This window comes from Ascaphus truei, chromosome 14, assembly GCF_040206685.1.
Source record: "Ascaphus truei isolate aAscTru1 chromosome 14, aAscTru1.hap1, whole genome shotgun sequence".
Lineage (NCBI taxonomy): Eukaryota > Metazoa > Chordata > Amphibia > Anura > Ascaphidae > Ascaphus > Ascaphus truei.
This window is the reverse complement of record NC_134496.1, coordinates 28,407,581-28,423,223: the sequence shown is the minus strand read 5'-3', so window position 1 is coordinate 28,423,223 and position 15,643 is coordinate 28,407,581. Positions and strand designations below refer to the sequence as shown.

Sequence of the window (15,643 nt, the reverse complement as noted above, 5' to 3'; positions counted from 1 at the left end):
TCTGCAGTGGCAGCAAAGCAGAGAATAGCTGTAAGGTTTATGCAAAGTTGTTACTGTAACTACTTTTGTACTGGAATTACAGTACAGTACTTTGCAGGTGCCAACAGGAGGTGATATCAAGCACTTGTGAGCCCTAAACAGGAATATATTTGGTGCAGACAACACTGACCACTCTTTAAACCCCCCATGATAAAGGGGCATGCACATTACTTTGGATTACCCTGCACACACCCCACCCATTTCACCCCTCGGCAAGTATCCTTTTAACCACACAAAAAAGGCGATGACACTCTATTTGTGCATTTCACTATGTTTTAATATTTACTCCTCTGTAAGATGTAGATTTCTATAACACGGATATGGATTATTGTGCAAGATTGGTTTTTTTTTTGCCCTTGCCGTTTAACGTTCATGTTGGCTCGTCTCTAAATGAGAAGTACAACTAACACTGGACTTTACCCTCTGATCTAGTTCCTCATTTGTTCTGCAGTAACAACAATCTACATGACAACGGATGTGATGAATGCTTGGATGACTTCTAAATGTCGATCGCAAATCATAACTAGTTCATTCAATTGGGATACACTAAATTTAAATACCATATGCATGAAAGCTGGTTATATATGGCAAGATCAGGTGCAAACTTGGCAATAACATATTGTGCTACACTCATATTGTGACATGTTTTGCGGGAATCATAAAGCCGAATGTCTATGGTAAAAAAAAATAATAGCAAGGACATTGATGCAGGAGAACACAGGATCGTGTCCACTATGTGTTACTGGACAGGCCAAAAAATGTATGCTTAAACATGTTACAGGAGGTTTTAAGAACACCTTGGACTATCTACAGCGATGCAAAAAAAAGTTGTATGTGGCTTTAGTATCAGGTGCACAGATATATCATTTTTAGCTCACCACAACTGCCATAATTTTCTGGGGGACATGAATCATATTATCTTCCAAATTTCAGGTAAATCTTAAAGGAAAGTTTGTATGCTTTTAAACTGTATTTTATGGTAAGGAAAGTCCCTTGCGGGTCAGATGCAGCAGGGAGGGGAGTCTTTGATGCTTTTATAACTGTCACCAAAAATGTGCATCATTACAATTTTCAGATCAATTCTCTTTCACTGAGGGGGCCTCAGAGATATTCCATGATGATTTAGCTCCTGAATTTGTATAGTCCTAGTACTGCCATTAGTACTTGACATTGTTTCCTTCGAAGGCTGCTTGTGCTGTGTATCATCTGGCCCCAAGCAGCATACAGTACGTTAGCAATGTGTGTGTTGACTGGGTTAGGAGAGAGGAACTTGCGCTGCCATTTACTGTTCCATATGTGTTTTAAGGAGAAATACAAGGCTACTGAAGGGGCAGTGTGCACAAGTGAAGCCCAGTGTAAGAAAAAAAAAATAACAGGTGTGTGTATTAATTGGGATCCTTCTATTGCCACTACCAACACTTCTCCAATGGTCGGATTTATATCGCAGTGCTTCATTATCTGTGTGTGTTTGGATTAGAAGACTGAACGCAATAGCGTATTAACCAGTGAATTGTATGACTTTATATTCCTGTTTTAAAAAAAAAGATGAGCAGTGTCCAGGACTCTTGGTCAGAAACCATTCTCAGATTCCTCATCCCAGCCACAGTTCTCCACCGGCCCGTCCTGCGTGAAATCCACCTCCACGTTGTATTCAAAGTCTGGGTCATCCTTCTTCTTTCTGTTGTTTTCGAACAGCTCATCCATCAGACTCTTCCTCTTTGCCAGTTCCCTGTCACCCAGTTTGTTCAGATCTTCCTCCGGGTCGATAATTTGCTCCCTCCGGATCGCCTCCAAGCTCTCTTCTAGGCTCTTCCCGTTTAGGTGGCCCTTTAACAACCTGTACAGCTTCTCCAGCTGCCTCGGTGAGACCCGTTCTAGGTAAGGCTTGTGGCGTGGGTTATTTTTCAGCTGCTCTGCCGCCCGGCTGCAGTCTACAAAGAAACAGATCAGAACTGTCAAGGTCTCACAATCCAAAGGGAAGTAAATGAGAATGTCTACATTAAATAATCTACCAGTGTAAAACTTCCCTGGTTAACAAGTAGAGAAACCTGATTATACTAATAACACTATTTTTTTTTATATATCTACAGTATGTAGTGAGTTCCTTCCTCAATGAGTTCCTCCCTCAGAGTAACAGGGAGATTAAATTACTTGACCACCAAGGTACTTTTCAACCCGGATGGAGACTGATTAACAAGCGTCTTACATCTGGCGCAACTGTGAGCAAAACGAAGTGCAGTCTGTCAAAGCAAACTTGTCTCAGTGTGGATATACTGACCCCCTTCAGACTTATCTTTGGGGTCACAAGTTTGTTACAGGGAGCTGTACCTGAGAATTTGGAGAAGTTCCTGATGGGCATCATGCGCTGGCGCGATTTTCCTGCTGCTTTCTCTAGGTACATCAGGATGATGGCCGGGGGCTGGAAACGCACACCACACTTTATGGCCTCGTAGCTCATGCCACCCGAGGCTGTCTGGCACCAGACTTCTCCCTGGACATGCAGAGAACACATAACTAATGGGCACTGCTGTAGTGATTACTGGTTTATTTAGAGATGGTAGTTAATCAACCTTACAAAGCAATGCGTTGCTAGCCCCACTGGAAAGGAAGGGGTTACCATTAAAGTAACCATTACCATTATTTTAACGAAAGAGGGAATGTTTTATTCAGAGCTGTTACCATATTTATATTGTATTTCTGAGGATCCTTTTTAACCCCTTAAATTGGTTTTGTTTTGTTAAATCATATACGGTACTACCTTACCTGCTTTGGGGTATTTCAGCAAGGTAACATAATTCAGCAGTGAACCAAAATAGGGTCAACCCTGCACTCAAACAAAATACAAATGTTGGTCCAAAGTATTATTTTTACTAATAAGAACAAAAGTAATCAAATAATACCAAACCAGAACGACCTAACATAGTACAGTAGAGTCTCGGTTATCCGACCTAAACAGGACTAATACCGTGTCGGATAATCGAAAATGACGGATAATACAGAAAGTATTATCCGAACATCTGTGTGTACCCAGACAGCTGGCGGCTGGAGAAGAGGACCACCATGTCAGCGGGTAGGGCAGCAGATTGCGTTACTCGGTGGGCAGCGGCCAAAGCAGCAGTAGAAGAGCATTGATACAATGTGAGCAGCATAGAAGAATAGCCAGGGAGGAGCTGTGCTGTAGCAGCGGCAGACACCGGAAGTCAGTAAAGACTTCCGGGTCGGCCCGCTAGAGCACACTCCTCCCCAGCCGTTCTCCTGCTCCGCTCACATGGTGTCAATGCTCTTCTCCTGCTGCTTTTGCCGCCGCCCGCCGTGTAATGCCTCTGCTGCCCTGCTCCGCTGACATGTTGGTCTTCTGTCCTCTTCTCCAGCCGCCAGCTGTCTTTCTCCTGTGCCGCTCCCGTGGTCTTCAGTTCTCCTCTTCTGCCGCCGCCGGTAAGCCTGGTAAATGAGAAGAAGGGGGGGGCACAGATAATGGATAAAATGGAGTGTCAGTTAACCGCAACTCTACTGTATCAATAAAAAAAGGGAACTGAATCAGAAAAAGAGAAAAACTAGAAAAAACATGATAAAAAAAGTCACAAAGCAGCCCAAACATAAAAGGGGTTGGAATGCTTTGTGTCTCTTTTTTTTATTATCTTTCTATGTTTTCTGTTTTATCTGATTCAGTTCCCTTTTTTCATACTATGTTAGGTCATTCTGGTTTGGTGTTATTTGATTACTTTTGTCCTTATTAGTAAAACCAACTTTTGTATCTTGTTTGAGTGTGAGGTAGACCTTATTTTAGTTCCCTTGATCTTTGTATAGGAATTGGTTCGGATTTCCTGTCTCCCTGCACCATTTCTATACTCTCTAGATAAATCTAGTTTTTATCCATGTAGGTGGTGCTGTTTGTCCTCTGTGATATACATAATTCAGCAGTGTACTACAATGGAGTTGTAAAGACAATAACATGATAACATTAACATTACACTAGTACGGCCCTATATTTACATCCCCATACTATCTAAATACACACCATGAAAAATACACAGTGCCAATTAGTATAAATAATAATGCATCCAAATACAAACTGCCCTTTAGGGTGAGGCCCTGAGCCTGATGTATCAAACTGATAGGATCTTAAAACTGTATTATTATATTATACAGGGATTAGAAACATACATGCAAACCTGAGATTCTAACAGGGATCTGATGAATGGGCTATTATTTATCTAGCTATACCAGTATTAAATTATACCATATCCCCTTCTGCACCGCCCATTAAAGGGGACAGTATTAAAGACCCTCCAACATCGGGCAGATGAAAATACATTCACTTTAGTTTCTCTGTCAATCCAGAAAAGGAGATCCTTCAGGCAAATGAGCCCCTCCTGTGGAGGCAGAAACCAACTGTATGCAATACCAATAAAGTGTGTATTTCGGGATTTATTGTACAGTATATACTTATATGCACCAAACAAGACAAAATAAAGACATCTGCACACTCCTAAAAATATCTTTTATATATATATATATATATATATATATATATATATATATATATACACACACACACACACATATATAAATATATACACACACATCTATATGTAGATGTTTGCCGAGCTTTAATAATCAAAAATGAAGACAATACCGTTCTGTGGCTAATGATCAAAAAAAAGCATTTAGTTAACCACAGAACGGTATCATCTATTCATTTTTGATATATATAATCAAAAACAATAGACGATACTGTTCTGTGGCTAACAAAATGCTTATATTTGTGCGAGCTTTCGAGATGGTACATTGAACTAAGCAGGCAAGGGTTTAACTTAAAAACAGTGCATATAGTAATGTTATCTGTGACTGAAACCTAACAGCCCCCTGTGTAGTATGCGATTTATGACTCGAGGTGTTAAATAGTCCCTGAATGTTAGTGATGTGTGTGTGTGTGTGTGTGTGTGTGTGTGTGTGTGTGTGTGTGTATGTATGTAAATATAAATGTATAAAGAGCCCACAGTGTATACAGCGCTTTACAAAAGGTGTGTGTGGAGTGGGAGTGTATATCAATGGTGTGGGTAGGTGTGGAAATGTAAGAGGCTGTTGCATTACTAAAAGTGTGTGTAGATACTATGTGGTCCCTATTGGTATATAGAGATGGAATTACATTATGTATTTGTATGTGTAAGAGACAGCTGTGTGTGCATACATATAGCGCAGTATGTATAGACATGGCCTTTAGCACTCATGGGTAGAGAGTTCTCTCGGGTCAGTAGTGACTCATAAAACTTTGGTCTCGGTTTAGGCCACCTACCTTATTTACACGGCAGCTAGTCCTACAGTATCACCTTCCCCTTCTCACTTATTTGCACAGCAGCCGGCTCCATAACCTCCTCCCTCTCCCTTATTTATCCAACAAGAATTTTCATCCACATTTTCATGTCACTTGAAAACTGTACCAAATACAGAAGAATTTACAAATCATCAGATCTCAGACACACTATTATAGAGAGTTGGAGCTCCTCAGAATTTCAGGTTAAAGGTTAAAAAACACTGCATTGATGATCTAAAGGTTTTGCACACAAGCAGTTCTAGATACAATAAGTACGCTTGGTTTTAAACAGGTACAGTCAGGGTTGCCACCTTCTGTTCAATGATAAGCCGGAGACTTTTTTAAAGGTTTTTATTTATATATTTAAATATATATGCATGGTCCTGTCAAGATGGGTTCTTGATGTCAAATGGTGTTGTGTTGCCATGACAACGGGACACCTCATGGCACTGTGACATCACGTGACGTCCCATTGTCATGGCAACACGCCATTTGACGTCTTGGCGCCATTTTGACAGGACCATAGAGGGGGAGATGCTGCCGACCAAGGTAACACCAAACATTCCTGCCAGCCCTGCAGTAACCCTCACAACCCATAGCCCGGAGATATCTAGCCAAAACCCGTAGTCTCCGGGTCAAACCTGGAGTGGTGGCAACCCTGGTTACAGGACAGAAAAAAAACAGGTCCGGTTTCTGCTAAATAGGTCCAGATGGAGGGGGTGTTATTTAAAAAAAAAAAAGTGATATATATATTATATACACACAGTGTTCGACAAACCTATACATTTGCACGCCCCGGGCGAGTGGATTTAACATCGTGGCGAGCTCCTATTGGCCCAAGTAGCACACGTGTGGTACTAGGTGGCGAGTAGATTTTTGGTGATTTGTCGACCACTGTATATATATATATATATATATACACACACAATTATGTAATTATAATAAATAGTAATGTGATAGATACAATGTATTGCAGGCCCTTCTGGAGGGGGTGTTATAATGTAATTATAATGAATAATAATCGGTTCTCCATTGTTATAATGTAATTATAATTATTATGAATCAGTTATCTTGTGTGATAATGTCACACAACACACACACACACACACACACACACACACACACACACACACACACACACACACACACACACACCCCCCCCCCCACACACAACCCACACACACACAACCCCCCCCCCACACACAACCCACACACACACAACCCACACACCCGCTGTTACTCACCTGGAGGAAGATCCAGAGAAGTCGTTACCACCGCAATCAACCGCAGGACCCCGGACTGGAGCTGTCTAATGTATTGCCTGTCCTTCCCAACCACACAGAAAACATACAACCCGGCAAGAAAGGAACCCAGGCACGAGACAGATACATTTTTATATTAATGTAGACTCTGGGTTATTGGATTAATGTATAACTCAGTGGATGATTTCAGCAGGCAGTTAAAAGAGAGCTTGGAAAGGGGTCCTTTGATACAGAGGGGCGTTGGAACGCGGAAGCAGAGGGATAGCTGGGATGTGGATCACATATGTGGTTAATAATGGACCATTTAATAAATCATTAGACATTAGGTAAAGAAGAAAAAAATATATGTTTCAAGTAGGTATGGCAATGATGTTCATGTAATTGTATCAAATAATAATTCGCAGTTGATCGAATTACATAAACATATAATAGTATTCAGTAATGAAATACATTCTAGTAGGTTTTATATGTTTATGAAATTATATAAAATATTATAATCATTACATAGTCTAGCAGTGAAGCAGTTTGTTTCTATATATATATATATATATTTTTTTTTTCCACCCCCCTCCTAACTCTGATCCCCATTCATTCTCACCATAGTAGATTTGGTTGAAAAAGGTAATATGGTCTAGTTTAATCCATAAACCTTTTGCATTCATGAGCAGCTAAGATTATGATATTACATTGGGTTTCTCTGCAGTTTCCTGGTGTAGAACATGCCTCTGAGAGGTCTTCTGACCTCCATCTGTATTTTCTTCTGTGCAGCAGCAAATTCAGGTATGTTTAAAGCCACACGGGATATATATTTGTTTTTTCATATTTATTTTATTAAAATACACGACCTAATTATATTGACTATATGATAAGGCCTCGTTCAGGGTGCAGGCTTCGGAGGGAGGGCGTGCTGACGGGCGAGCTGCCGTGGGACACAATGTATTCAAATTGAATACTGGTTGTCAGGGTAGCAGCTGCCCTGTCTCCGAAGTACGGAGTTGACGCTGGCTACAGTTTCAATAAACAAACCAAGTCGTTTTTTGAAGCTGCAGCAGCGTCACTGGGACCTCGGCAGCCAATAAAATCATTCTTGAGAATGATTTCAAGACTGCAACTTGGATCCCTAACCTCAGGTCTGTAGTCCCGCCCTCTCCCCGCCTCCTCAACTCCTGAAAAAGTCTGCTGGGGAGGATGAACACACATCGCCCAGCAGACTGCCGCCCGCCCTCGCGAACGCCCTCCAACTCCTGCCTCTGGCACCCTGAACGAGGCCTAATAGAGATATATATATGCCTCACTGAGTATCTGTGCCATGCATCTAAAACTCGCTGTCATCGGTACAATCTTTCTTTCTTATTTTCAGTTGCACAAAGTGCTTGTCCTGAGTTGATTGTGAGAAGAGAGATTCTGAACACAGGGTTTCACAGGTATTCATACTCGCTGGACTAAATGTCTTTACAAGAACAAGCTTTGGGTCATGTTCTCAAACTGAACGCGTGTTACATGGCTATGCAAACACTTATTTAATCTTTTTTTATTTTGAACATACAATTAGCATACCCGCTTACTCCGATTGCAAAACCGTGATATATACATATATATATATATATATATATATATATATATATATATATATATATATTACAACTGTTTAAGTCTACGGCTGCTTGATTTGAAATCGTGAAAATGTTGCAGTTGTCTCTATGATCTTTCTGTCCTGTTCTTGATATTAGGGAGCTGGTAACAAGGCTGGATGTTCAGGGATTTGCAGAGCAGGTGAACAGCTGCAGTATAGTGTTCAAAGAGAACGTCCCATCTGGGCTATTTTTGGACCCGTATCAGCTCTCCTCTCTACGGAAGCACAATCTGACAGAGGTACAGACTCCCAGCCCTGCACACATACAATCTTACTCTTCTTTCAGTTCAATTATTATTATTATTTATTTATTCTGATCAGATTTTACAAAAAAATCTGTCAGGATAATCAACTTCTTTAAATCCTTAAGAAGACCTGTATTTAACAGGCCCCGCAAAAAAAAATGGTCTAATTGGAGATTTAATTTGCATCTCCCAAATGCTCTTAAGCCACTCCAACTAAACTAATACTGTATCAATTAGATCAAAATAAATGTCTTTATTTTAATTGTTTTTAGCATATTTTGCTTTGTTTAACAAGTTGAAATGAGCAAAGGGATCAGTTAAAAGGAGAATAAACGCTAGTGCGGTCTAACGTTCGTGGTAATCTTGAGGCATGTCTCTGCCTGGATGAATATACAACTAGAAGAATGCTTCACCGCAACGTATGCACCTCAGGAAGGGGTTCCTGTCCCCAAAACGTTGTGCTTTTTTCCTTGTCACTTACAATAAAGATAATGTTACAATAAGCTACAATAGTGTGTGTGCTGTGGAACATTCTTCTAGTTCATTGGTGGGCAACAAGCGGCCATTGGGGCTTCACCTACAGCCCCCTACCTCTGGCTGTTCCAACTGCCTGCTCTCCCTCTCTCCCCAGAGCAGAGATGTTGCTGGGTTGGATCGTAGCTTCCCTCAGTGTGCAGATAAATACTGTGCTGCCCGCTGATCTCCTGTGCTAATCACTAGATCCCTGAGTAAGAATAGGAGTGGGGCGGTATTCACCTGCGAGGATATACTCCTACCCACGGGTGCAATATCCCTTCTGCCTGTGCAACATATATGTGGGTAATGTGTGCCTCCTTTGAGGTCTCAAGGGCAGCACATGTGGCTCTTTAGGAATATCATGTTGCCTAGCACTGTTCTATTTGAACAAAGGGATCAGTTATCTGCTCACACCAGTAACGAGACTGGACATGAGGAAGACACAGTGGTTCTAGAATTACGTGAAACCAATATGCGAGTGGCATGTTTCCTGTGCCACGTTCTGCAGGTTCTCTTGTTGGAATCAGTGGATGTAGAAGCTCCGGAGTATCTCTCTCAGGAACACGCTGCCCTTGTGTATGCCAAGCCGGACCCAGCATGTACACATTGCTTCATCTCCACCGTGCCAGTGCACGCCCGCTACCACCGCCCGTCAGCAGAGATCCGCGAGACGTCTTTCACCCTGCGTAACCCTCAGCTTCTGATTCACTGCAGCAAAGGTGAATCCAAGTTCTGTTTGGTAAATTCTAGTGTTAAACTTTTGGTTTTGTAAGACTTACTGCGAGGTCTGTTCAAGGTGCGATTGCGAATACAACATGAAAAGTATCAAGGGCTTGCCCCTGTCTCTTCTCCCTCCACCCCCTCCGTCTCTCCCTAAGGAGCAGTGAGGGGAAAGGGTTTAAGACGAGAGCAGTAGGTGAAAGGGGTGGAGAGAAGACAGTTAGGCTACGGCCCCAGTGCCTGCGCTGCAAGCGCGCAAGCGCGCAAGCGAGGTTAGCGGCGCGTGCAGCCGAGTCCCCCGGGGGGGGGGGGGGGGAGTGACGGGGGCGCGGCCGTGACGTCACCCGGCAGGTTCGCCCTCATTGGCTGAACTGCCAGGGGACGTGGCCTAGCGCTCCGTCGCAACTGCTGATCTCAATTTTCTTGAGAGCAGGAGTTTCTGTCAGCGCAGCGCGGCGCCCCCCCCTCGCAGCGGGCCTGGCCCCATTGTGGGGCGGCTCTTGTCCCTGCAGCGTCCGCCACAGCGGGTGCTGCAGTAGCCAGCGGGGACCTGGCCTTATGAGTAGAGCACAGGAGATGAGCAAGGGCATAACAAGAGATCAAAGCTGATAAGTAGGAAGGAGCAGATGAGTGGAGAGCCTTAATGGTAAAGAGGAGAACTTTGTAGGTGATATGAAATTTGATGGGAAGCTAGGAGAGGGTTTTAAGGAGGAGATGACAGAGACTGTTTTGGGAGAAAGTGAAATTATTCTAGCACCAGAATTTTGGATAGATTGCAAAGGAGAAAGTTGTGAGGCTGGGTGGCCTGTTAGCAGTATATTACAGTAATCCAGACGGGAGAGGATAAGGGCATGCATTAGCATTTTAGCAGTAACTTGACATAGGAAAGGGCAGGTCTTGGCACTATTACGGAGGAAGAAGCGACACATTTTAGCCATGTTGTGAATGGAGAAGGAAAGGGACGAGTCAGATGTTACTCCTAGGCAACGCGCTTTGGCAACAAAATAGATGCTACTACTATTTACTGTGGCGGAGAAAGGGGATATTAGGCCAGGTTTAGGGGGGAAATATGAGGAGCTCCATTTAAGGCGGCGTGTCATCTACATGGCAGACAGCGACTTGATACTGGATTGCAGGAGTGAGGGTAAGGGTGGAAAGATATAGCTACATAGAGATGATTCCTGAGTCCAGAAGAGTTGATGAGGTCACCAAGTGATAGTGTGTAGAGCGAGAAAATTAGAGCACCCAGAACAGAGCCCTGAGGTACAGATCAACAGGAGACGAAGATATGTTAGTGACTGAGAATGTGCAATGTGTTGAAGAGACCTTTTGAGGTTTGGAAAGTTCTGTACACGTGAAGAAGAACCCTGCGAGATTTAGAAAGCTCTGTACACATGAACAAGAGATCTGTACACTACAACATAATATATGAAGAACGCTCATACTATTCCATTATAATAATAACTTAATTTTGTCCCAATGGGAGTCAAAGCGCTTCACAATTAGTGTATAGTGCACGGTACACAGCACATAAGAATTTTTACAGACACAGCCCCTGCCCAGGTGAGCTTACAATCTATGATTTTGGTGCCTGAGGCACAGGGAGATAAAGTGACTTGTCCAAGGTCACAAGGAACTGGCAACGGGAATTGAACTAAGTTCTCCCTCTGTGTTATCAGTCAGTGTTTTTACTCATTGAGCCACTCCTCTGCTTCTCACAACCTACACCACATCTGTAGCTTTAAAGCAACAATACGGATAGCTTTTTTCTAAACAAAATAAAATAATATAAAGGTTTGATGCAGGGGGTCTCTGGAGTTGAACCCTGTTAATTTCAGCTCTGGGGACCCCCTGCTTCAATCATGTAATAAAAAAAAAAAAAAAAAAAATATATATATATATATATATATATATATATATATATATATATATATATATATATATATATATATATAGAATAAATTAGTTCTTCAGTATTCGGTGATACCTTTTTTATTGGACTAACAATTTATGTCATAGGACAAGCTTTCGAGAGTTTTCCTCTCTTCTTCAGGTCAAGCATATTTTAAGGCACAAGATGAGAGTTCTTCATAGATGAATTTATACCTCACGGGTCTATTTCGTGTGCGCAGAGATTCATAAAACTCCAGTTTCCATTTGGTAAAAATAGCTTAGAACGTTACCCATGTTATATTCCACAAAAGTGCTTTAAAGCAGCAATATGGTTTAGCATTTAAAAAAAAAGTTAAAAAAATACTACATGATTGAACCAGGGGGTCTCCAGGGCTGAACCTCAGTAATTTCAGGTCTGGGGACCACCTGCTTCCAGAGATATATATACACATACATACATACATATACAGGCATACCCTGCATTAACGTACGCAATGGGACCGGAGCATGTATGTAAAGCGAAAATGTACTTAAAGTGAAGCACTGCCTTTTTTCCACTTATCGATGCATGTACTGTACTGCAAACGTCATAAACGTGCATAACTGATGTAAATAACGCACGTGTAACAGGCTCTATAGTCTCCCCGCTTGCGCACAACTTCGGTTCAGGTAGGGAGCCGGTATTGCTGTTCAGGACGTGCTGACCGGCGCATGCGTGAGCTGCCGTTTGCCTATTGGGTGAGATGTCCTAAGTGAGTGTACTTAAAGTGAGTGTCCTTAAACCGGGGTATGCGTGTGTGTGTGTGTGTGTGTAATATATATATATATATATATATATATATATATATATATATATATTTAAACAGTGTCTAATCTAACGGCGGTTTTAAATGCCCGTATCACGAGGGCCAATAGGAAGCAGTGAGGTAATCCGGTTCGGCTTGCTATTGGTCCGGGGGACATGGGGCTTTAAACCCAGCAGAGATACGAGAACCCCCTTCGGTGTTGCGTATCTCTGGAAGCAGGTGGTCCCCAGACCTGAAATTACTGAGGTTCAGCCCTAGAGACCCCCTGGTTCAATCATGTAGTATTTTTTTAACTTTTTTTTTTTAAATGCTAAACCATATTGCTGCTTTAAAGCACTTTTGTGGAATATAACATGGGTAACGTTCTAAGCTATTTTTACCAAATGGAAACTGGAATTTTAGGAATCTCTGCGCACACGAAATAGACCCGTGAGGTATAAATTCATCTATGAAGAACTCTCATCGTGTGCCTTAAAATATCACAACCTACAACAAATCGACATCTCTCCAGGATGAAAACAATATCTCAATAGGTATAGTAGTAAACATTAACTTAGACATGTGTATGTCTTCTTTTCAGTATTACTTACCTATTTTAGTTTGATTCTGGACCATCTCGGTCTGCTTATGTCTATAAGCCCTTCTAGCTAATATCCTCTACACCAGAAGCACATACTGTAAAGTAGGATCTAAGAGCCTCTCTTGAAATAATTAAAAGAAACAAATCACTGGTTATACCGTACATCTCCTTACAGACTAAAGCAGCTGTTTGTGTTTTAAGGCAGCGAGACCCGCACATACTTCCACATCTTTTCTACATTCTCATGCATGAGACACTATCTTGTCATATAAGAAGCAGATCATGTCTTGTATGTAATACATGTTTCTATCTTCATACAGCTGTTAATATGGCCATAGTTTAATAATTGGACTTTTATTTCTTTTTTATGCAGATTTTCCTCCCAGCGGCTGCCCACAACTCTCAGTAGTTGAAGCTCCTTGTGCATCAGAAGCTGGGACTGCATGTCAGTGGCTGGATGTACCTTATATTCCAGTAAGTAATCATTACTTGTACGTATTTCTTTATACAGCGCCATCTATATACATAGCGCAGCAGGGATACATGTGACATAATAATGTAACCCTCCCTGCCCGGCTCCTAGGGAGTGTATATCGTTGCGTAACGGTTGGCTACTCACCATGGATTACCTTGGCTCAGGGGCTGCATTCAGGTGGCTGGGCGATGACGTAGCAAGGATGTATAAAAATGGGAACGTTTGCAGTACAGCTGTCATTTATCCGTATCCCCGAGCACAGCGACCGCTCATACACATTTTGACGATGATGCACTGTATTTTATATCAGATTTACATGAATACGGTTCTTCCATCAGTGCCCGCTCTTAACACTCGAATGGAGGTACATTGCCTTAGTTGCTCTACATAGACGTGGGACCCGGCCCCCCGTGTTGCTTCGGTATCATAATCGGTATTAATCCGATTACTCTAGGCCCCTATGGGAATCCTGGTGGGTCTTTCTTACGTCACCCAATACCATTGGCCTGTTTGGGAACTGCCACTTCCATTCAGACAGATGAAAATTATTAGTGCAGATCCGCTTGTTAGAGCTGATCCTCCGATACCCGGGCCCATCTTTTCTGAGGTCTTCTGTGGCGTGGCGTATTCCTTTTCCTTACTATTCAGGACACCATTCCTTCTTTTGGGGATCTTAAGTTAAAGGGTACTGTGCCTATCTAAAACATAATAAACAGACGGGCCCGGTCTGTGCTATTACTTTATAACATTACTTACAACTCTCCCCGAGACTCCTCTCCTCTCGATCCTAACCTTCTCGAACATTGCCCTTCTGTAATATACTATCCATGGTCCCATGGCAACACAAGGTGGGGCCAGATACACTCCAACCTTCTAGTAACCCTTTAGATGAGGAGTTACACTAATATACAGTAACACATAATGGGAATAAGTGTTTGACATAAAAGTAACATTAGGAAAAGTAGTCCATACCCCGAAGAGCTTGCAATCTAAGTGGTAAGTAGGAAGAACTTAGAGACAGTAGGAGGGCGTTCTGGTAAGTGCATCTGCAAAGGGCCAAGGTTTATGTATGAGATGTATAGTATCAGCCACGGAGCTACTCATATGCATCATTAAAGAGGTGTGTTTTAAGATGGGGCTTAAAGGTAGATAGAGAGGATGCTAGTCTGATACTGAGGGGAATTGCATACCAGGGGTGTGGGGCAGTGAGTGAGAGGTTGTAGGACACTTTTGTGTCCCAGATACATTAGTCTGTCTATAAAATAACACATTGCCCTTTTTATGGCTCTATTCTGAAATAGTGAAGAGGGTTTTCATAACTAGATATGTGCAAAGTTATCCTGGTTTACTATGCCAACATTTTCGCAGATTTTGAAATACGAACAAAACATTTTTCTATTTTTCTTAAACTAGCACATTTTTAACATTCTTATAATTTTTCTTTTGCTCAAGCAAAAGTTCTTTTAAAATCCTATCCATAAGGTTGCCTTATAGTATCTGAAAATATGACAAATTTGAGCAAGTTTGTTCTTTGTGAATGTTACCATGTTCTCTACTTTTTTTTTTTGAAGCTCTGAGAATTCCCAATATTTACCAAACCGTCATAACATCAAGGTAGCGCAAGAACTTATCTGTCCTGAGTTCTCCTTGAAAAGTAAACATCACTAGCACTTGTATATTCTTATTCATCTGGCAATGTCAACAATCCTTCTTTCTGTATCCCCCACAGGTCCCTAAGACACTAACCGCACAGGTGCCAGTGGGCATCACACAGCACGGACCTGCAGTATGTTTCCTGACGCTAGTTATGACTCTGATCTGCACTGGGATGATATTCTCCGCTGTGTACAAACATGGACATTTGTGTGCATAGCCCTCTGGCAGAGAAGCATGTCCCATTAACTATGGACCAGTGACGGATATCCAGACAAATCTAATCTCAGACTTATCAAAGGATGAAGAAGAGTTCCCAATCTCTTTCTTTTGTCTTCTAATGTTTATTTTGCATTACGGCTGGTGAAATTGATCAAATGGATGAGTCTAGTTTCACACCATCTTATAATTGAAGTCCACATGTAACAACATTTGAAACAGTATTATATAATTAAATTGATATATTCTACTATAGGGAGGTCCCATAAAAAGAATGTTTAATAAAGA

General features: G+C 41.9%; 2 protein-coding genes across 4 annotated transcripts; one reads left to right on the top strand and one right to left on the bottom strand.

The window, feature by feature from the left end:
- Positions 1–294: 294 nt before the first annotated feature.
- Positions 295–6,677, bottom strand: CEP19 (centrosomal protein 19). Its single transcript, XM_075570255.1, has 4 exons — positions 6,598–6,677; positions 5,336–5,474; positions 2,368–2,530; positions 295–1,970 (listed from the first exon to the last, which is right to left on the bottom strand). The coding sequence occupies exons 3-4, from the start codon at positions 2,495–2,497 to the stop codon at positions 1,609–1,611; spliced, it is 492 nt and encodes a 163-aa protein (XP_075426370.1). The 5' UTR covers positions 2,498–2,530; positions 5,336–5,474; positions 6,598–6,677; the 3' UTR covers positions 295–1,608.
- Positions 6,678–6,815: 138 nt separating this feature from the next.
- Positions 6,816–15,643, top strand: PIGX (phosphatidylinositol glycan anchor biosynthesis class X). 3 transcript variants are annotated; one of them, XM_075570253.1, is made up of 7 exons: positions 6,816–6,969; positions 7,319–7,395; positions 7,976–8,039; positions 8,346–8,487; positions 9,518–9,728; positions 13,382–13,482; positions 15,213–15,643. In XM_075570253.1, exons 2-7 carry the CDS (start codon positions 7,335–7,337, stop codon positions 15,354–15,356), a joined length of 723 nt encoding a protein of 240 aa, XP_075426368.1. In that variant the 5' UTR covers positions 6,816–6,969; positions 7,319–7,334; the 3' UTR covers positions 15,357–15,643. The 3 variants fall into 3 exon arrangements, with proteins under 3 accessions (XP_075426368.1, XP_075426369.1, XP_075426367.1); XM_075570254.1 differs by having other exon boundaries at positions 6,838–6,973; XM_075570252.1 differs by having other exon boundaries at positions 6,850–6,941.

Bases quoted from the DNA above. Each gene is read 5' to 3' on its own strand.
- CEP19 (XM_075570255.1), bottom strand. From the start codon at position 2,497: ATGAGCTACGAGGCCATAAAGTGTGGTGTGCGTTTCCAGCCCCCGGCC. The intron at 1,971-2,367 runs GTACAGCTCCCT...GTTTCTTTGTAG, and splicing joins GAACTTCTCCAAATTCTCAG to ACTGCAGCCGGGCGGCAGAG.
- PIGX (XM_075570253.1), top strand. From the start codon at position 7,335: ATGCCTCTGAGAGGTCTTCTGACCTCCATCTGTATTTTCTTCTGTGCA. The intron at 7,396-7,975 runs GTATGTTTAAAG...TCTTATTTTCAG, and splicing joins CTGTGCAGCAGCAAATTCAG to TTGCACAAAGTGCTTGTCCT. The intron at 8,488-9,517 runs GTACAGACTCCC...CACGTTCTGCAG, and splicing joins GGAAGCACAATCTGACAGAG to GTTCTCTTGTTGGAATCAGT.